General features: G+C 44.5%; 1 protein-coding gene across 1 annotated transcript in view; it reads right to left on the reverse strand.

Moving 5' to 3' along the window:
• Positions 1-22180, reverse strand: part of LOC100951282 (T cell lymphoma invasion and metastasis 2) — a 431635-nt gene that overhangs the window by 75424 nt on the left and 334031 nt on the right. The window contains 3 exon segments of the mRNA XM_023517962.1: positions 8768-8992; positions 10794-10966; positions 17337-17772. Coding sequence (XP_023373730.1) covers positions 8768-8992; positions 10794-10966; positions 17337-17772 — 834 coding nt within the window.

Below are 22180 nucleotides of genomic sequence, written 5' to 3' on the forward strand. Positions count from 1 at the left end.
GGTTTGAACCCACCACCTTTGGTATATGGGGTTGGCACCCTACTCCTTTGAGCCACAGGCCAGGCACCGCCCTCCACCTTTTTTTTTTTTTTTTTTTTTTTTGAGACAGAGAGAGTCTCACTATGTCACCCTCAGTAGAGTGCTGTAGCATCACAGCTCATGGCAACCTCCAACTCTTGGGCTTAAGTGATTCTCTTGCCTCAGCCTCCCAAGTAGCTAGGACTACAGGCACCCGCCACAACGCCTGGCTATTTTTTTGTTGCAGTTGTCATTGTTCAGCTGTCCCAGGCCAGGTTCAGACCCACCACTCTCAGTGTATGTGGCTGGTTCTGTTTCTCTGGAGACCCCCTGGCTAGTACAGCCTCCATCCCTGCAGAGCAGGGTGGCAGAGTAAGCCATGATTAGTCATACATGTATTCAACATTTACGAACAATATCTTGTTTTTAAGGCCATGGTTCTTTATAAAGAATCAGTCACTAACCTTAATGAAAGATTTGTGGTTGGATAAGAAACAATAAAATATTTGATTTTTCTTTCCACAAACTTGCCAAAGTTGTAGAGAAGAAGATAACACAGAGGAAGGATGGTAAGGACACGAATTCAGATGCTTGGGTGTCTCAGATGACTGAAGGAGGTAGAAGGACTGAATCCATGAGCACAAAACAGACTTTGTAATATTCAGAAAGGCTGCCAGCGTACGTGACGAACTCACAAGGGAGCTAGTGTTACTGCACCTTCATCTCTCAGTGGCAAGACTGAGACCCAGAAGGGAAGTGACTTGACCAGGGTCATAATAAGCTTGTCCTTCCAGACTAAGACAGACCTACAGCTGATGCTGCCCAGGTGGGGACAAGCAGGCCATCAGGGACCTATCACATAGCCATTGATTCCGACGTCTTTCGACTCTTAAGGTAGGATCTGTGCACTGCCCACATAACCTCATCAACACTCATTTAAAGTTTCACCTCATTGTCAATATCATTTCTCCCTACACATCTCCAGGTATTTCTACAGAGGAGGTGAGACTATCCACATTCTCATTTAAGGGCCTTACTCATATCAAAGATTTCACACTTTAACTTCCTGCCAGTCCTGACATTCAAATTCAGCCCCAATTTAAAGTAATTTAACTAAAAAGAAAAGCATGTTTTATAATAATACCTCAGAAGGTGAGATAAAGGAAGAGATAAAGATACATACATTTTTAATGTAAAAGGAAAAATAAAAAAAATTGGCTCTTAAATATGCTATCTCAGTAAATTTCAAGAATAATAATAATAAACGCTAAAATAGTAACATTATCTGACAGCACATTTATGGAAGAGTTTCTGGAGAGTTTTTCTAATACTATGAAAAACTAAATGCTCAAAATCAATTCCATTAAACCAAGACTACCCACTCCCTTTCTAAATTTTTTACACATTGATATTAGTTCCTAGATGTTTCCTTATTTTTAAAGATAAACATCAGGACCTGATAAAGAAAACTCAACTTCTATATAAAATACAGATTGAGCTTTTATTTCTTTCAATGTCTATGCATAAAATATAAAAGTGACATGAATTAAAAAAACTCATTGTAAAGAGGTTTTCATTATCTTTCATGGAAAAAGGAAAAATGATTAATAACAAAATTGGAGGAAGAAACTCCCATTTTTAAGTACCAACACGAATTCAATGCAGTGGTTTCTTTATGGCTAATACAGTTATATTCACTTAATGAGCTCAGAAAGGTTATGATCTCCCATAGAAAAGTGGGAGGGGAGGGATGAAGCGTTATGCTAAAAATAACAAATGAACAATCGATGTGTTAAAAAAGATGACAGATACAAGCCGGCCCCACCCAACACTCTTAGAAAAATATTTTCTACCATTTAGTCATTTAATCAGAGTATTTAGTCATTTGTCCATTATAGGGTTTGTCCTAAAAGCTAATTAGCTTTTCCCTTCTGGTGTAAGAAGCTGAAAACCCCCATTCTATACTTTAACACAGAAGAACCCAGCTAGGGACACAGATCACACTGAAGTTAATAGACCAACTAGCTGAAGTTTATGGAACTGGTTTTGTTTTCCTTTGAGATACAATTCACACACTATACAATTCACTCAGTTTTATAATAAATATGATTCTGAACAAACTGAACTGAAAAATCAAAGTTATTAAAACAAATAAATTGAGGATGAATTTTATCGTATAGAAAACAATTCATCACATGGCTTAGTCAGCAAGCCAGGCATCACCTGACTTAGCCAGGTCTACCTGAGAAGCTAGAGGGCGTAACAGTCAGGAGTGCACATTGGTGCTCATCAGAGAATCTCCTCTGTCTAAGGGTCTAGGGCCTCATCCATCAAATGGTGCTCTACGCCTGCCTCCACACGGAGTTATTAGGAAATCACATATGCCTGCAGCCTGAGACAGGACCTCTGATAGATAAAGCAGGGAGGGGACACTGGGGGTAGGAGCGAGGCAGGCCAGGGGCTATGTCCGGGGGGGGGGCGGTGAAGAGAGAAGGCTCAGAACACGGGAGGGGCTGGAGTGGGGCAGTGTCAGGGGACAACATGCTGCTGCTGAGAGAAAAGGGACTCAGACGTGCAACAAACAGAAAGGGCAAAGCTCAGGTGCTGAAGCAGGAGCGATTAGTAGGAGTAATTTATACACAGCACCCAGACGACAGCTGTGACAGAGAGGACACTGACGGCTACAGGGGTACAGCAGTCCCTGATGGAGGGGTGGGAGAGGAGCCCAGGGCAGCCCTTGGAGGAAAAAAGCAAACCCTTTCTTACACTTGAGAAGGGGTGAGCCAGGCAGCAGGGGTGAGGGGAGATGGGCCTGCACACGCAGCACAGGAGTCCTCCCTGCCTGAGAGAAAACCCAGGGTAAGGAGGGGAACAGTGGGCTCCGGCTCCACAGACGTCTGTGGGTGCTAGATAAAGGTGGGCAGGGACAGGTTACCAGGGACTTGATCTTGTTGGCCACAGGGATCCAGTAAAGGACCTTTAACCCAGGTCATCACATGCTCCGACTTTTGCTTTTAGAAGCATCCTACTCTGGTGTTGCAGGGAAGTTGCGCCTGACCAGGGACAAAACTGGAGGCTCCTGCAGTGGTGCCAGGAAGAGAGTGACAGTCCTCTGTACCCCACCCACCACCCAGCACCTGCCTGAGGCCTGAGACGCCAGGGCAAACTCATCACCGCAGAGTGCTCAGCCTGAAATGCCTTCCCCGCTGCCCTTCCAATTGGGTCAGCACTGCTCAAGAAGCAATTCAGGCATCCCTCCTCCAGGAAGTCCTCACGACTGCACATGAGGCTGAACTGCCCATTTCTGTCTTCCACAGCACTCAGGAATATCCTTTGCACTGAACTCATCACCTTATGTTGAAATAACAAACTCGACTGTCACCCCGCTAGACTGGAAGCACCCGGAGGGCAGACAGGGCATCTTCTGGGAACCACCCGTCTGGGCACACCTGCCTGGCTGAACACTCACCAGACTAAACGGAACATCACTCTCCTGCCCACAAACTCTTCCACCGGTGCCCCACTGCCCACTGAATGAAGTCTGCGACTCCACCCAGCACCCCCGCAATGCAGCCCTGTCTCCCTGCAACCCCTCACACCCAATATTCTCCACACTGCCCCTGCATATAAACCTTATGACGTAATATCCCTACAGCTTTGTTGTCACTGTTTGCTTCAGCAGTTTCCAATTGTCTTAATTCCATCCAACCTCTTTAGAATTGTAAAACTCAAGTTTTCCAAAACCCAGAGCAACCCCAACCCCTTCCCCCAGCTGAGAGCTCCTCCTTCCCTGCAGAGGCAGAGGTAGTGTCACTGCCTCCCTCTCCCCTAAATAGCCACAGGGTGGGAAGGGGAAGCCACCGGGGAGAGCGCCAAGGCTGTCTAAGGGTGGGGAGGTTTTGTTTTCACTTGTTTCAAATAATGAGCAGAAAGAAAAACAAAATACTAACTGGGCTTAATTTACAACTCTTCCTCTCTCCGAACTTCAAAGGCAACCCAACACCCCTCTGGTCCCCACTGGATGTCAGATGAAAGCTCTACCATCCTGCCCCACAAAATCCCCGGGAGGCCAGAGGACAGGACCACAGGACGGTTCCATTTTTTTGTTTTACTGAGTTGGCATTATTATGACAGTTCCTTTAATTCAGAAAAGTCAAGCATCTTTTCCACCCAAGTACTTCAAGAAAACCTTCCAGAGAAGTTACCTGCACGATGCCATTCATCCACACGACACATTCCTCTGTTTTTAGGCTAGAAATGACTGTATCTGAGGTTCTCGGGGTTCCTGGGGGAAAGCGCCACGTAAATAGAAGTACACAGTGAAGCTGAGACGGGTAAGTGGGAAGTGGATAAAGTGCTGCTCTTCTAAAGACATCTTTAAAACGTAGTGTGGAGAAAACCAGACACCTACAGGGGGTTCAGGAGAGCATGCCTGAACATGGGGACACGGCCTTGATCTGGAAACACCTTTGCCTTTGTAAGTTTTCTAGTCCAAGAAGAGCCCACAGAAGCAGTGCTGAGCCCGGGTTTGTTCCCTACCACTCCACGGTCTTTGTGTCTCCAAGTAAAGAGCAAACAGCTCCCCCCCACCTGCTGGCACAGGAGTCAGGGACGAGGGTGTGCAGCCCTGATTCACGTCACCCGCTGCAAAGCCCTGGGGGGAAACCTGACTAATAAACTGCCAACAAGATTAGAAGAATCTCTGCAGGTGCAATTTCTGAAGATTAATCTAAATTGTTTCTTACCAGAAATTCACAAGAGTATCGTGAGAAGATGGGTGTGCGGGGGCAGCGGTGTGGAGACGGGAACGTGGGGGGACGAGGGCCAGGGCTATGAGGACCAGTGAATGAAAATAGCCGTCTCAGGGCAGTGTGCTGAAAATAACTAACGCAACGAACCTGTCAAAGAACACGTAAGGGGCCACCAGTGAAATTACACTAATTCTTGAAGAGAGTTTCTCTTCAGGCCGGCAGACCAGCCGAGGCTCTCTGCTCTATCACCTCACCTCACACAGCATGGCCCGACATCCACCCAGACAGAGAGCAGGAGGCGTGAGGCAGCTGCCTCAGGACCTGAACACAGCCCAGAGGTGAACAGTGTGGCCCCGAGACGAAGCAGCCAGGGTAGAGAGAACACAAGAAGGGAGGTGATTAGGTCAAGCAGGCAGAGGCCTCCTGAGTAGGACATGCCCTCAGGGAAAGAGGGACAGAGAGCACCGGGCCCTGCCGCCTCCTGAGTTAGCAGTGAACACACTTTCTATGACCCAGGAAGCAGGCCCTCGCCAGACACCACGACTGACAGCATCTTAATCTTGGACTCGTCAGCCTATAGAACTGAAAGAAATAAATTTTCTATTGTTGGTAAGCCACCCAGTTTATGGCATTTTTTTTTTTTTTTGCAGTTTTTTGAGCGGGGCTGGGTTTGAACCCACCACCTTCAGTATATGGGGTTGGCACCCTACTCCTTTGAGCCACAGGCACTGCCCCAGTTTATGGCATTTTGTCACACACCAAGACAAAGTCTCCGATGAAGCCAGCTACTTCCAGCCAACCTTCCAGCCACCAGCTCTGCATTACTGCCCAGTCTAAACCAGTGCTCCACTCAGTGATCTGGAGCCCTGAACCACCAGGCTACAGGTTACTTCTAAAATTGTCCTCCTACCTTCCCGCCCTCCTCTCAACCTGGACATCCTCCATGACTACCCACTTCTTACCAATGTTTGAAGGCCATCTTCTTCCAGGAAAGGTGACCAGATGTCCCACTTTTGGTGGGACAGTCCCAATTTTTAACAATTTGTCCCATGTCCCACAGCATTTTAAAAAAGTCCCAATTTTTGGAAAGAATGCACAACAAGCTAGGGAATGGTGGGAGAACGGGAAGGGAATATAAGGTTTTTGGCTGCCATGTGGCTATTTCGCCAAGATATGAGTTTTATATTATTTTTGTTAACTTCCTAATGTTAAACTTTAATAATAACAAATAATTGTTGAGAATTGATTATCAAGAACTGCTCATCAAAGTTCGTTATTGTTGATCAGTTGTTAGAATTCAATCACCATTGTTTGGACTTAATAAACAATGGCATTTTTTGGCATTGGCAAGGACAAAAACATTTTGTGACTGTCTCTCAGACGATACACATCGTACTGCATGCTAGTGCTAGTTAAACAAGTGATGTCAACAAATCAGCTATTCAGATAATTTAGGTAAGTAATTTATTTATTTATTTCATGAATTTAGCAGACAGTACTCATATTATTTATATTTTATAGTGGCGGCAAAAAGTCTAGCACCGGCCTTTAAAGTAACACGACTTATAAGATATCATTATTAAAAATATATATTGATAAGGAAAAGGTTAAATCTTGGGCATCAGCAAAAATCACATTAGAGAACAAATCGTTAGAAATATTTCATCATTTTGAAACAAACCATGTTCCATACAATAATGCACTAAAAATTGTAGGATATGCGCTATCCTTACCAGGAACTAATGCTGCAACTAAACGTGTTTTTTCTACAGTAAATAAAGTGTGGGCATCAGAAAAATCACAATTAAGTGTTGAGACTTTGAAAGTCATTTTATGTGTGAAATATAATTTAACAAATTCTTGTGAAAAATTTCATGACCTTTTAAACAACAGCAATCTACCAAAAAAAATTCACTCAAATGAGAAATATGCCAAAGAATAAAATACTATACATAATTTTTTAATGTATTATATTTGTAAATTCTACTTATGTTGACATTAAAAAATATATATTACAATACTATTTTTGCATTCTATGAAAATTTTTATTGCTCCATATAGCCCCACTCCTGTCAAAGGTGTCCCGCTTTACCAATGTTAAAATTTGGTCACCTTATCCAGGAAGTCCCCTCCCTGTCCTCAACCCTCTGAGCTCTCATAGCCTTGGATGACTAGATCAGTTGTCACCTAATTTATACCATTCTAGAATGTTCTTTAGTTTCACATTTATAAGGCTTGCTCTCTAACTAAATACACATTTCCTAGAAACAATGTCCATGTTTCATAATTATTTCTATTTCTTTAAATCAGATTGAAGAGGAAAAGAACTGAGAAGGGAAAAAGCCAAACTAGGATACAAGAAAAAGACACCAAGATACGTAGGTATAGATACAGCGGAAGGTCTGTCTCCACCTCACCATCACGGAGAAACACTCCATCAAGGGGCAGGGGGGGCATTATTTGGTTATTTTCCCACTGGCAATCTACACACTCCAAACTCTTAGTGATCACTCAGCCTGCCTGTCGGTTTCCTTTTCCCAGCCAGAAATCTCTCTCTACACCTACTACATTCCAAGTTCGTCATCCATATGCAGATGAAAAAAATACTCTAAACAAGGTTAAACATTCAGACATAGATATGTGGCAATTCAAATAAAACGCTATAGGTAAAACTCCCTTCTAATAAATCACAGTGTGCTTTGGAACTTTTTTTAAGAATCTGGTTTCTCTGTAATAATTTACCAAACCGAGTAACTAGGAAAGCAAAACTCAAGAACATAGCAACCTGTCTTCACCCTATTCCTCATCAAGACCCCACATCATCTGACAACTGGCTTTGGAGGGGGTTGCAGTGGGTTCTGCAGGGCAAAGAAGCTGCTCCAACTGGCTGGCATGAAGGTACAGAGGCCTGACCGCCTTGCCTAGCTGCAGAACTCCAAGGCCTTTCCAGCTCCAGAGCCCCAGGTGGGACCAGCTGCATCACAATTCAGCTTGTTCCTTCCCAATCCTCACCCTCAAGTGTTGATCCTGAGAATATTCCACATAAAACTTCTCCCAGGCAAATCTCCATTGCAGTCTGATGCCCACTGACCAAGGACAGAGATGTTGGAAATTTCACTAACACTTATCTATATTTTTAGGTTGTGTGAGCAAAGATAAATGAAAACTTAAAAGCTTCCTCTCCTTCTCTAAAATGCAAACAGCACAGCAACTAGCCATTTAATTATTCCACAAATGTGAAATTAGACCAGAGAAAACATTTTCAATAGCAGCTTCTGTTATAAACAGAAAAATGATGGGTTTTGTTTTTTTGTTTTTTTTGGACTCTACAGACACAGAAATAGCTATGCTATACCAAACCACACTTTCCAAAGCCATTCTCTGCACTAGAATCTTACCTGCCTCATCTTCTCCTAGTTTTATTGTATGGATTCTGATCAGAAAGTGATCTTATTTGAGAGAATCAGCTAGGCAAGAAGGTACCACTCAATATTCGGAAGGAAGATCTGGTGACAAGATATTTTAGTAAATACAGATACGCAACCACCAAAGCTTGTAAAACATATCCTTACCTCCCACGTCACAAAAGGGCAGCGATTAAGTGCTTGACATGAGAAGCCACAGACACTAGTACTTCTCCCAAGGTGTAGGAAACACCACCAAGATAAGTCTGGGCTGGGCACAGTAGCTCATGCCTATAATCATACCACTCTGGGAGGCTGAGATAGGAGGATCCCTCGAGCTCAGGAGCTTGAGAGCAGTGTAAGCAAGAGTAAAACTTGACTCCACTATAAACAGAAAAATTAGCTGGGCCTCCTGGCAAGCATCTGTAGTCTCAGCTACCAGCTACTCAAGAGGCTGATGCAGGAGGACCTCCTGAGCCCAGGAGTTTGAGGTTGCTGTGAGCTAGGCTGACACCATGGCACTTTAGCCTGGGCAAGAGTGAGACTCTGTCTCAAAAAAAAAACAGAGCAAGTGCAGGTGTAAACGAACCATACCTGGTTTTCTATGGCCTTCCTGTTCTTGGGGTCGCTCACCACCGACAGCTGCAGCTCGGCCATCTTCTTCATCTTGCTGTCCATGTCGATCTTCTGGAGGAGGCTTCTGGTCTGGGTCTTCAGGAGCCGCACCGTGTCCTCTTTCCCACGCTTCTTGGCAAAAAGCGACGCACAAGCGGAATGTATGGCAGTGACCCAGTTTTCTAGATCTGTCTGGCTGGTGGCCTAAAGGCAGAAAGGGGGGGCAGGGCATTTAAAATTACTTTATCACAAAAGTGCTCTCCAAAAGGGCTGGCTGGGCTTTGATTGTATAGACGAGTCCAGGAAGTACCTGCCCTTCATAAAAGCTACTGAACTTCGAAAACGCACATAACCACTCAACTCAGATTCCGAGGGGCTGAGAGGACACCAAGAGCACAGCAGGCGTCCCTGTGGAGCCCTACAGTTGGCAGGAGGACAATCCAGAAACGAGCTCCAGCCAACAACAGGGGCATGAGGAGAAAGTGAGGTTGATACGGGTCGTGACACATTACACGGTCTCTACACCCTGCTGATCTTCATGAAGTAAAAGAATAGACCACATTGGGACTAGGATGTGAAATTTTGAAACCAGGATATAAAATTACATCTAACAGTGTAACCTCAAGTAAAAAAACAAAAACAAAAACAGAAGAACACTGGGGTGATGCATGACAATGTTATTGTGTTCAAGTATGGGGATGGTTTTTCTTTCTCTGCTCTTCATTCCCCTCTGACACGATGACCACATACTGTTCTTATTAAAAAAACTTTATTTTAAAAAACAAAATAGAAAGTTTGAATAAAGCAGAATAGATGTAAGGTTTGGGTGCAGTTTTAAACCACCCATGGACTTGACAGCCACCCTGTGTGTATGACTCAAAGCAGGCTCAGAAGTACTTTCATTTCTCTTGCTGTCCAGAAACACACACACTCCAAGCCACGGAGTCAAAAACCTCCAGCGACCTCTGGGATCACAGAATAGGACCAACAGGGAAAACGTCCTAAAACTAGAAATATTTTGTCTGAATCACAAAAGAAAATATTCACTTGACGCTTATTTCTAAGAAATCCGTGCAGATTTAAGCTGTTTTCCTTCCCTACAATTCACATGAACATCAATTCATCACTTTGCTATTACAACCTACAGCCAGCACTGGGGGTACAGGAAGTGTGGAGCTCAGACTGGGAGGCATTTGAGGAGACCTTCACCTCCTGCCTATCACCCCCATCTTTTTAGTTAATAATAGTAATAGAATTTCTCTAGCACTTAACACATACATGTTATCAACCAATAAAGAATCTTACATAGTATTATCATTCTACTGGTGGAATGGTCAGAACCCAGAGGAGTTAGGTAAGTGCTCCAAGGTGACTTACAAATGTAACAATAGCACCTGGATTCAAACCTATGCCAGACCACAACCCCTGCGGCTCAGAACCACTGTGTTCAGCAACTTCTCATGAGCTAGAAAGCTGCCCAAAATCCTTACAGCAGATGACCTGGGCCTTAACAGCCGAAGACCAACTCCACAGGGAAATGAGACCTTATCGCACTTGTCTCTGGGGGGTTTCCTGAGAAGTGTGTTCTTTAGCTTCCACTGAGACCCTTGGGAAGAGCCTAAGCCCCTCCCTAAGGTATTCTCTGGGCTTCACTTATAAAACCTGGACTCCAGAAACCTTGGACCTTGCACTCACTAAATCTCGAGCTTCTCCAGAACAAGGATCATGATTTTTTTCCTGTGTCCCAATGAACATCTCATGGGCCACCACCTGGCACCTGATGGGATCCTGAGAAATGACCTCTGTCTGAATGACTGGATTGGCAACGGCCCCGCTACCCTCGACAGAGAGCAGAGGCCAATGTCTCTCGCTTAAGTCCCAATCCCAAGCCCAACTAACCACTGACTCTTTCACTTCTAAGTCTTGCTATTTAATTTTGTTCTTTCTCATCTGAGTAGTGCACGAGCTCTGGCCTCAGCCCTCCTCTTACAAAGCAGCGCTGTACCTGGAAAAGGTAGACGTCTCCAAAGGAGTTGCTGAGGCAGAAGACGTTTTCCTTCTTGGGATGCTCCGGGACAGACTGCACGATGCTGTCTTCCGCCAGCAAAGCACAGCGCGGGGCGCTGCTCTGATCCGTGCAGTTCTTCCCGTAGGTCTCATAAAACAGCAGGGTGCACCCTGTGAGCGAGAGAAGCAAAATCACGCGTCTGGCACAGACCTGGCGATCCCGGAATGGAAGGAGAAGGTAAGTGATACAGTAAACACACACGAACCTGAAAGAGATCGTCGATAAAGGCAAACACACATGGTAAACAAGGAAAATCTGCCATCTAAAGCATGGATAGCTGTATTTATGTGAACTTGAATGAAAAGGAGATGTTTCTGTGTGATATCGGCCATAACAACACCAAACAGTAGGGTGCTGTTTACCTCTTCTGAGTATTCACACAGAATACATCACATGCTGGCCCATTAAACCCTATGAGGAGGGCATGGATGCTTCCCCACCCTACAGATGAGAAACCCGAGAGATGGTATCACTGGCCTGGGTCCCACAGCTAGACCAGAGGGTGGGTCCCACAGCTAGACCATAGGGGTGCAGGACATGAACTCAGGCCCTCAGGCCCCACGACGCTCATTCTTAAACACAATACCACATTCCTCATTATTTAGGGATTGAAATCTGACAGGCCCAAGAAAATCCCATATTCACTAACTACACTTATAATTTGTAGGAGAAAGAATCTATGTCTACTGGGGAACTTTGCCATTTATGAGAAAGTACCCAGTTTATTCTCCAAATATCACACAAAATAATTTCAATATATTGTTTTATCTCACAGTAATAGGAAACTCTACTTACTTAGACTAAGAGAGAAAAATGAAACTACGTATGCTTGAATTTTAAAACATTACTCTAAAAATGTTGACACATACTCTTTCTAAGTGCAGGCAGTCGCTGAGTTACAAACATCCAACTTATATCCAACTCACAGATGGAAGCTATTATAGGAAGTTCCCAAGTTACAAACATCCGACTGATGTACAACTCACACTTACAAACAGAGGCTAACACAGGCCATAGGTAAATGTACCTGCACCAACTTACACACAAATTCAACTTAACAAACTTACGAAACCTATTTCATTCATAACCCAGGGATTGCCTGTACTTATTTTTTTCCCAAATAAGCTAACAAAGTATTGTAAACAGAAGCATAATTTAACACAGGAATGGCTTATAATTATCAGACATAATTTTTCATCAAATTGGTGCTTCTAAATGTTCAGGAGTATGTTTTCTTTCATGGGTTTACTATCCTTCAAACCTTCATCTCTTCATAAACGTTTCTGAGCACTACTCACGTCCACCCACTAAACAAACAGAAACAAACCAGGTGCTCTGCAAAGACCCTTTACAGTGACAGGGAGAAGAAACACCAGCCTGCCTTCTCCAGCTCCGTAAACGAACGGGGCCCCCTGAACGGCACTGTACCCTACTGCATGCGTCCTCATTCACAAAAATTTAAATGTTTTAAAGACCATTTTACTCTTATAAGATCCATCACATCCTTTAAAAATAAATCTTAATATGAACAAACAGGTTTATGTAATAGATCTCAGTGAAGCACAGACGTTAGGGAGGAGGATGCCTGCCCCAAGTATAACCTTTAGAAACCCCACTTTCTCTCTCCGTGGTACTTTATGGTCCCGAAAAACAATGAGCACTCGCTCCTCCCTGCAATTCAAACTCACCCCAACTAAGAGGCTGAGAGAGCTCAAACATTAAGAACAAGGAAATGGAGCACAGGGTTATGGCCACAGTCTCTTTCCAGCTAGTGAGGCAGTTAGAAGCAATAACCCCAACCTTTCCATGGGGAAAGGCCTGTCCGATACCATTACTACACATGCAGCCTGCGGGGACCGGGGGTCTAAGGGCCAGGGTAAGGGGATATGGCAACTCCAGCTGAGCCCATCTCCACATTCTTTCCACTGAGCTAAGATTTACCTCCCAGTTTCCCTAATGTCGTACACCCCCACATCTAGAGGAAATGAATGCTAAACCAGGGCCCCCAAGATGCAGCCAAACCTAACAGCCCATTGACAGCAGACTACACGCCTCACTTCAGAGTGAAATCAAAACAGAACACTTCATTTTAGAGCCAGGCCAGGATGTAGAACAATATGCAGAATTTTGTGGCTCTCAAATTTAAAGATCAGGAAATCAATCTTAACTCCATTATACCAAGTTTAACTGTGTCCCTAAGGGGGCCCCTGGGCTGATGGAAAGAGGCTGCCCCCCAATAATGAAGGCTCTGCACCCACCCGGTACGGCAGCCATCAGCCCAGTGCAGTCCCCTTCAGGCATTGGTGTTGGCCTGGAGGGCTGACAGCGGACATTCTTACCAGCGTAGGAGACAGAGAGAGCGGATTGGCACAGCAGTGATAATCCAAGCAGAGAAGTGGTAGTGTGAGTAGGACTCTCACCGGGGGAGTACAGCCCTTAGGCTCGGCCTTTCCTCAAACCCACCTTTTCTGTGACACCCTCTCAACCTCCATTCCCTGCTGAAGGCCTATCTTAGGGCAGAATCAAGAGCACTCTGAAATTATTTCAAGAACTCCTCTCCCAACACCGCCCATCACTAGCCTGCTGTGCATTTTCAGGGGTATCTTCATTGACCTTGCCAACTATTCAGCCCAGAAAGTCCCTAACAAACTGTGAGAAATTCTACTCACTGGAAAAGACAGATGAAAAGCAGAACTGCTCTTGTTAAAAATTTATTACATCCTCCAAGCCCTAAAATGTGTGTCCCCAGTATACTACGCATTCAGTGAAGGCAGGGAACCAGAGGTTTGGTAATAATTGCCAAGCCCAGAAAAGTGTTTCAAATTTATTTACACAGAGGCTTTGAGGATGATTTAAAAATTCTGCTTAAATATGTATGTATACATGTACTGGGGGTGTCAAAAATGTATACACATTTTACAAGATGTTATCTACGTGTTACTTTTCAAAATTGAATTGATTTACTCAAAAGCTGGCGTTAATCACAGGAATGCTAGCATCACCTTGTGACAGGCAGGACAGTCAAAGAAAATGGTGGAAGCACGGTTGTCATCTGAGGAGCTCCAGACATTCTGAAGTAGTATTTGAAATTCAAGAATGCTGTGCAAGGGCAGTGGAACTGTGAGTGTGCAACAGGACCTCCAAGCCGCCTACAATGCACACATCTGTGGTAAGTGCCAGACACACGGTGCAGTGTGTGGGATGCACAGGGGACGACTCGGGAGGCCTCGCACACCGCAAGTCCTGCTTCTCCTGCTGTGGTGTTGGAATGATTCACACGCTCACCACAGACGTCTACCAAACATGCTCATGAGACAGGAGTCAGCTCAACAAGCACAGGATGCATTCTTAAAACAGAGAAATGGAAAGTTTTCATCTGAGGGTAATTACATGCACTGAGATGTGAGAGGCCGCCTGGATGAGCATGTGCCAGGATAATGGACAGAATAAATAGATGTGATCAAGTTTCCCCCACGTTCTCCTGCCTTAACAACCCTTGACGTCTACCTTAAAGGATGTGGTGTGCCGCGAAAACCTGGCTACCCTGGTGGAACTTGGGGAAGAAACCAAACTGCACACCCAGCAATGTAAGTGGGCGCTTTGGTCAGCGTTAGCTCAAGCAGGAGTTCGCCGTGATCAGGAGCATCTGGTCACTGATGGTCGCCACTCTGAGCACCTCTTGTAACTGTAGAGGTCTGACATGACTTGTATTCATTTTCTGTTACCAGGACATATAGACTGTAACTGAGTGTGACAATTTTAATACAGTTTTTTCTTTTCTTAAACATATACACATTTTTTGGCACCCTCTGTATATGGGCTTTTATCCAAGATTAACCTAATAGGTTTAAGGCCAAACATTACAACTTGGATTCTAAGCCAAGAAATTGGAACTGGACACACTGAATTCCCAGAGGGAAGAGGTGTAGAAAGCCACATGGAAAAGGTTATGCTGGGAAAAAACATCTTTATCACAGGCCTTGCCTTGGCTGCAAAGGAAAGGAAGGAATGTGAGCCTGATAACATTTACACTACAAAGCACCCTTTATCCACGGATCCTGAAGTGTTTTATAAGCAAACACCATGATAGCAGGGCACAGGCAGGACTGCAGATCTAGCAATGAGCAAGATGGCTCAGGCCCATTTCCTGCCCTGAAGCCAGCAGCTGAAGTTCCTGCTGCTGGAAGTTGTGCGATGGACCCAGGACCGTGGTGACCAGCTCTGCAGCCTGAATGCCCATGACGAAGCCTCCAAAATGCAGTTCTGTACAAACGATGTCGGTCGTAGGGCGTCAGCTTCAGCTGTTGTTTACATTAATTCAGAATCAGCCTATCAGTCTTGGCTTAACCTCTAGGGCAGTGTTTTTCAATCCTTTTTATCTCATGGCACTCTCGAACCTACAGTTCTCTGGCAACTCTTAAATATAAAGAGTAAACTAGAAAGAATATACTCACTGTGCTTTGAACTTCTTTCAGAATAATCTAATTAATGATCTTTGAAAATGTTCACAGCACAGCTAAGACCCTCTCACGGCCTACCAGTTAAAAATCGCTGGTCTAGGGAGACCAGGAAGAAATTCACTCTCTCCTATACACTGCTGTTCACTCCGGTTCTCTCTCTCTCCAGCCTAAATATCCCTACATCTTTACGCCACCCTCCAGATGACACGACCAAATACCTTTGCTGTCACCCACGCTCCTGCTTCTCAGTGTGCTGTATCATCACACACACGTGCACCCCATCGCCAGCCCCACCCCCACTGTGGGGATGTACGCTGAGGGCTTAAACATCCACTCATAGGGAAGAAACTCCCAAAGCATCCACTTAGGGAAAAAAATTTTTACATTAAAAAAAAAAAAAGCTACATGACAGATTGTGGAGCAAAGTGCATCCATTACAAACATCATGGGAGTGCGTGGCAGATTCAGACTCCAATTCACAAGCAATGCAGACGACCACTCCCTGGGGCAGCAGGTTCATGCTCCTCTCTAGGGGATACTTCCGGCAGAACCTTGAGGGAAATGGCCAACTGTAACCAGGGCACAGGAAGGCCAGATTGTCACCTCCTTTGCTAGAGATGTGACATCTCTAGAGATACAGCTGGAGGTCACACAACACCTCTAAGCAGCGGGCTGAAGATCACATGTGCTCTTGTCAATCGTGTTCACTTTTATGCAGCCAGGTCACCTTGGAAACGCATCCTGAACAGCCTGCCCAGGAAACCCCCAAATCTTTTCCACTTTTTATACTTTGCAGACATATCTCCCTATCCTGTCCCTGGGTAGCTAGTTGGCTTTTAAACTTTAAAGCAGAACTTTCTTATCCTTTCAAAATTTCATCCTGCTAGATTCAACTTGTAATTCCAGCTTTCCAAATCTTCCTGTATAGGAACCTGTCTCTCCATTAGGTAAAAACTGGGAAAGTTCTTTGCCTTCCTCAGCTGGGATGGACACAAAGATCCCAACCCACTGTTGGAGAACAGGACGCAGCACTTGCCGGACGTCGGGTCCTTGGCTTTGCTAACTCCTCTCTCCCACTTGCTAGAAAAGGTGTTACTCAGGGTGAAATGCCTTTACAAGTGCATCTTTCCCAGAGGGGCTTCCAGATAACCAGGAAACACCTGCCCTCTGACACTAGGGGAGTAGGGCTCTGATTTTTAAAGATGGGGCAAAGGAAAGCCAGAAAAGGGTAGTCCAGGAGACTCCAGGCATCTTCCACACAGAGCATCTCCACAGGTGATTCACAGTCTGCTTTCTCTCGTGACAGGTGTCACCGGCACAGGAGGCTGACTTTTGAATACTACCTTCAGCCCCTCAGACAGTCACGGGGGTGGGGGGCTGTGCAGAAACACAGGAGGCCGTGAGGTTGCTCTTCCTGTCTGCACCAACGCTGTCTGCATTGAGAGCTTCCTGCCTCCTCACAAGGCATTTAGATTTCTTCAAATCCACGCATCCACAAAGAGCAAGGCAATTATAATTATAATTTTTAAACAGCAATGCCTGTGAGAAGCTTTTATCATCTTAACAAATCAAATTCTTCTATTTCCTTTACGTTAAAAAAAAAAAAAACACTCTAGTTGCTGGTGATGATAACAGTTAGACTTTCTTAGTTCACAAAGATAACCCAGGCTATACTCTGAGTTGCACAGTACTGGTAGGAAGCACACCTACTCAGAGTTCTGAACACACGCAGAATGTGAGATTCAGGATCCACGCTCCCAACTACTGAACTACCTTTGGTTATTTATTTGGTTTTCCTCCCTCCCCTAAATGCAGGAATAATACCGAAGAATGGTACAGAAATACCTGCACAATAGCAACCATTAAATTCATTCATTATTTATTAGCCTGAATAGGACATTTGAGCAAGAGGCTGATTTGAAGCCCTTCATGTTAAATCAAACGCTAGACCCAGCAGCAGCGTCTAAAAGAATACCTAGAAATGATTACCGTGGCCCCAACACATTGAGAACGCACTTACCTTTAAGCATGACCCAGTACTGTTTCCACTTCCGTCGAGCCACCAGCTCCAACTTCCTTTCTTTCTGCAAAGTGACGAGGGGTTTGAAGAAGAGCCACCCAGCTTTACGGACCACTCCCTGCTCCTTCTCAAAGAGCAGGTCCAGCTGCTCCAGTGAGCTCAGCGACTCACTGCTGGACTCAGCGCTGTCTGTGGACGTCTCTACGTTCTCCGTGTTAGTCCTGCTCATCTCCAACTCTCGCATGAAATTCTCATAAATGTTCTGTCGGAGGGGGTCACTGCCAATCGCATGGGTGGATTCGCTTCTCTGAGACAGGATCTGAGTAGAGCCCCCCGACCACAGCAGGGCCGAAGGCTGAGAGGGCCCCTGTCCATCTATATTCAGTCCATCGGAGCGGCTGTCAAAGTAGTCACTGCCCTCCTTGGACCTGGGCTCCTGCGGGCAGCACAAATGATCATCCGTCAGAGGTTAGAGACGGCCAAAGCACCCCTTCCATACCGCAGCCTAAGCATAACATTGACAGCTGCCAACAGTGGTGCTGCAAAGCAAGATTCTTATAACAAATACATATGTTTAATCACGAGTCCCCAAAGCAGAAAGAAGTGGAGAAACGGAGTTACAATTTATACCACAGGAGTCAGTGCTTACGGAGATAAATATAGTACCAATGGCTGCCCTGAACCTAACATGCGCTTACTGAGCATCAAGAAATAAGCAACTATGTCTCAAACACACTAGGAGTTTTACTAGAATGATACCTCTTTTTTCTTTGCTTATTGTGAATCAATGTCATCTAGGAAAGAATTCACACACATGCAATCTATTTTCCTCCTGGATAATTTGAAAGTTACATTAGAAATTCAGCAGTTCCAGTGTAGGGTGGGGAGGGTAAGGAGACCCCACAAACTCCTCTTCCTCTCCCCATGGTAAACAGTCCCCAGCTTGTCACCCTACATCTAATCAGTTACTAGTGGGCCTTTGATATTTCCTGATGCCTTAAAGTAAAAATGAAGGAAAACTGGCTCAAGGACCGCTGACTGAGGGCCTTATTTTGAATATAGGACTATGTAGGGAGATTTTATTTTCAGAAATTTCTTCCAGAAATCAAGTAGCAATTACTTGCTGCCTTCTGCAGGAAAATCATTACGAGACTGCAGGAGCCTTCCAAATACTCAGGAGCCGTGAACAACTGGGCCCCAAACAGATATTACCGGGGAAAACATTCTTTTCCGCTGTGCTTACACTACACCCCACAGTCATCTTTATTTATATGCTGATGCTAATGCAGACCAGACCAAATGATCCAGCCGCTCTGACTCACTAGACAGGAAACTCTCAAAATACTTTAAGATATTTTTTCTTAACTGTCACTTTGTTGCTATTCAAAAACTCCTAGGAGGTGAAGGAATACTTCTCATTTAGCTAGTGTTAACATTATGTTAGCTATGAACATGACTCAGAGCCCAAAACGCAGGGATACGAGAGCCATCACGGGTGCTGCTAAACAGGCAAAGCTCTGCCAGAGGAAAGCGCATACGTGCACACATGCCAAAATCAAAGAGCCTACAAACACCCACAGCATCATTGTTCCTAAGAGGAGAGTTGAAGTGGTAGTGCCAACTTTCAAATGTTCAACCATAGCAAAGCAAGAATTTTCTTCCTTGAGAAATAGGAAAATAATGCATTTTAGTATTTATAGTGATTATTCATAGGCACAAACTTTCCCAGTCTCTAATAAATGTCTAAAGCTTTCTATCTAGAATCCTAATAGCCAGTGACTAATTCTCAGACTAGTAAGAAACGGCACTTAAAAAAATAAAATAAAATGCCTTTGAATAGGTTCAGCTAGCTTCCCAATCATCACATCATGGATATGAAACTAATGTACACAAAGCATATGTTTCTATACAAATAATTTCCATTTCCGCCCAGTCAGATAATCATAAACGAGGACTAATGTAACATGAAGACCAGGCCACTACAGCAAAGAGTAGAGGGACCCAAGAGAGAAATACTACATACGAGTTCTCGCTCACATGTGGAATCTGAAATAGTCAAACTCATGAAGCAGAGGGTGAAACGGTGGTTGCCGAGGGCAGAAGGGAGGGGTAGCTAGCTATTTCTTTTTTCTTTGCTTATTGTGAATCAATGTCATCTAGGAAAGAATTCACACACACACAATCTATGTTCCTCTAACTTTCAATCTAACTTTCCACTAGCTGGGGAGATGTTGGGCAAAGGGTAGAAAGTCTCAGATATACAAGATGAATAAGTTCTAAAGACCTAAGGCAACTATGCTTAATGATATCAGATTAGATACTTGTAAGGTAAACCTTACATGCTCTTACCCCACACACACACACAAGGGTAACCTTGTGAGGTGCAGATATGGTAACCAGCTTGATTGTAGTGACCATTTCACAATGTGTATATATAACAAAGTACCGAATTGCACACTTTAAATATATATAGTTTCTATTTGTCAGTCATGGATCAATAAAGCTACAGGGAAAAAAGAGAGGTCAGGCAAACTCTCAGATGGAAACAAGTGTCACATTTCATGAATCTGAAACAATCTGTCTTTCTAAGCCAGATGTTGGAAGAAGTACCTTATAACTTTTTGTTAAGTAAAAAATAAATAAATAAATTATAAAAAGCTAAAGGAAAACTGATCACCATTCCTCACATCCTCGGAAAAAGCACTGGGTCCCTGCCCCGTCATTCTTCCCATGCCATCTTCCTTTACCCAGAGAAAGAACCACCAGATCTCTGCAGAAATTCCCTGAGACAATGCAGGCCTAAAAGAGCAGCAAGAGCTTAGAATTCAGAGGGTGAGAAAGCCCAGGGGTCTGTGCCCCACGTCCCACATCTCCTCCGAGATAAATCCTCTGCTGGTCGCCAATGCTGCCCACCACCACGACAGGATCATGTCCTGTGCCCTCCCTCTCTTGAAGTGGCATGGCCACGTGCCTTGCTTTGTCCAATAAATATGAACAAAAAGCAAACGTGGGAACTGAGTGGGAACTTTAGACATCAACGCACATCTTCTTTTTCCCTCTGCCACATATGTTCCAGCCGTAAACCAGAGGCACCAGCTAAATGGGGTGAACACGCAGCGTGAGTGAGAAATAAACTTTGGTTGTGCTAAGCCTCAGAGACTTGAGGAACTTTTGTTACCACAGCATAACCTAGCCTACCCTGACTGACAGCTCTCAGAATTTAACCAGGTCAGAAACAAGGCCTGCTGGTGCAAAGCAAGCACTGACCTGGAACAAAGAGTTTATCACATCAAACACATGTTCCTCCCCAGTCCCACATGGTCCCTTTCTCTCTCTCTCTTTGTTTTTGTTTTTTGTAATTAGTGTAATTTTTATTTTTACTTGTATGCTTTTTCAAGGATTAATCTGCTTTCTGGCTGTAATTTATCAGGGTGGTTTTAAAGGCCGATTTAAAAAAAAAAAAGTCTGCTCTTTTTATACCACTTTCTTTAAAAAAAGTCAAAACAAATATGACTGTCTACCGTGGTAAGACTTTTTAAACCATTGTTCTGCTGGCATAAAGAAGTCTGTATGTCCCTGAGAGAGTATGTGTTGGTTTGGAACCCTATTCTGGTATTAAAACCTTATCACAAACTTAGCTCCCGTGCAATGATTGCTTTTTATTAAGTATCTAAACTTGATCTTCACTTGAAGTTGTGAAAGGAAAACAAAAGGTATGGCCAACAGAAGTAGCATACTTGCCAAAAACGTTAGCTTTGTTCACATTAATAGATTATCAGCTGTGAGGGAACCAAACAAAACTGGAAAAGCTGCCTTCACAGGCCACTTTTTAAAAATCCTAGTTTATCACCGTACTATGTAACAACCCCAAAGTAATCAGTCCTGCCTATCAGTAGCACCGCAGCCACGCGGCTGGGTGGGAAACACACATGCTGGAGGTTCCACAGAGACGCTCGGCCCTGCTTCTCCCCCAACTAGCCACGTGTCTTCAGGAAAAGCCCTCACACTCCTAGACCTTAGTTCCCTCATTTTTAAAATGAGAGGAGTCCTTTCTAGCTTTCAAATGCAGATTCTTTGATTCTAACCAGCTTGGTTGGAACCCCACAGGCACACAAATAACTCAGAGTTAGGTTTTTGGAGGAACTGAGGGAGGCTCAGCTCCCTTGGGCAGGAGGAACAATGAAGGCCTGCCGGGACAGAAAGGACTGGGACAGACAGTGAGTGGTTCACGGCACCAATGTTCTGCTTCCAAACTGAACCAAAGCAGAAACAGCGAGATGCAGGAGAGCCCTGGGTCAGGCGGGCCACATCACCTGGTATGATGAAAAATGGGGAATGACTGGCTCGATGCAGTATCACTTAGGGGGACAGGGCAGATGACAGCTGAACACAGGTCGGCACTCTAACACTTGTATGGAAAGATGGAAGGTGGTCTGCTAGGACTACTGCCCCTGGTGGGCAGGAGCTCTTCCTCCCACTGTGCATGACCATCAGCTATGTGGGAAATGAGAGCGGAAGACAAGGTCAAAGCTCTTCCATTCAGTGCTTTAGTCTGCGAAGTGCCAACTACTGACTAAATAAATTACCACATCCATGGATATGAAGAGGTAAACCTGTAAACAAGATGGTAAGTATCTGTGCTCGGTGTCTGCACAAAGACGAAAGGGGAACCAAAGGACGATCTGGGAGGGACAGTAGTGGTGGCAGACATTACACAAAAAGGAAACAAGTGTCACATTTCAGGAATCTGAAACAATCCACTCGGGGAAGTTACTCTGTAGGTTTATCCAGGGCGATTCATTCCCCTAGGCACTAATTGCCCACTCAAATTCCCTTAATTCATG

The sequence above is a fragment of the Otolemur garnettii genome, unplaced genomic scaffold (assembly GCF_000181295.1).
Source record: "Otolemur garnettii isolate 467f Iridium unplaced genomic scaffold, OtoGar3 scaffold00126, whole genome shotgun sequence".
NCBI lineage: Eukaryota > Metazoa > Chordata > Mammalia > Primates > Galagidae > Otolemur > Otolemur garnettii.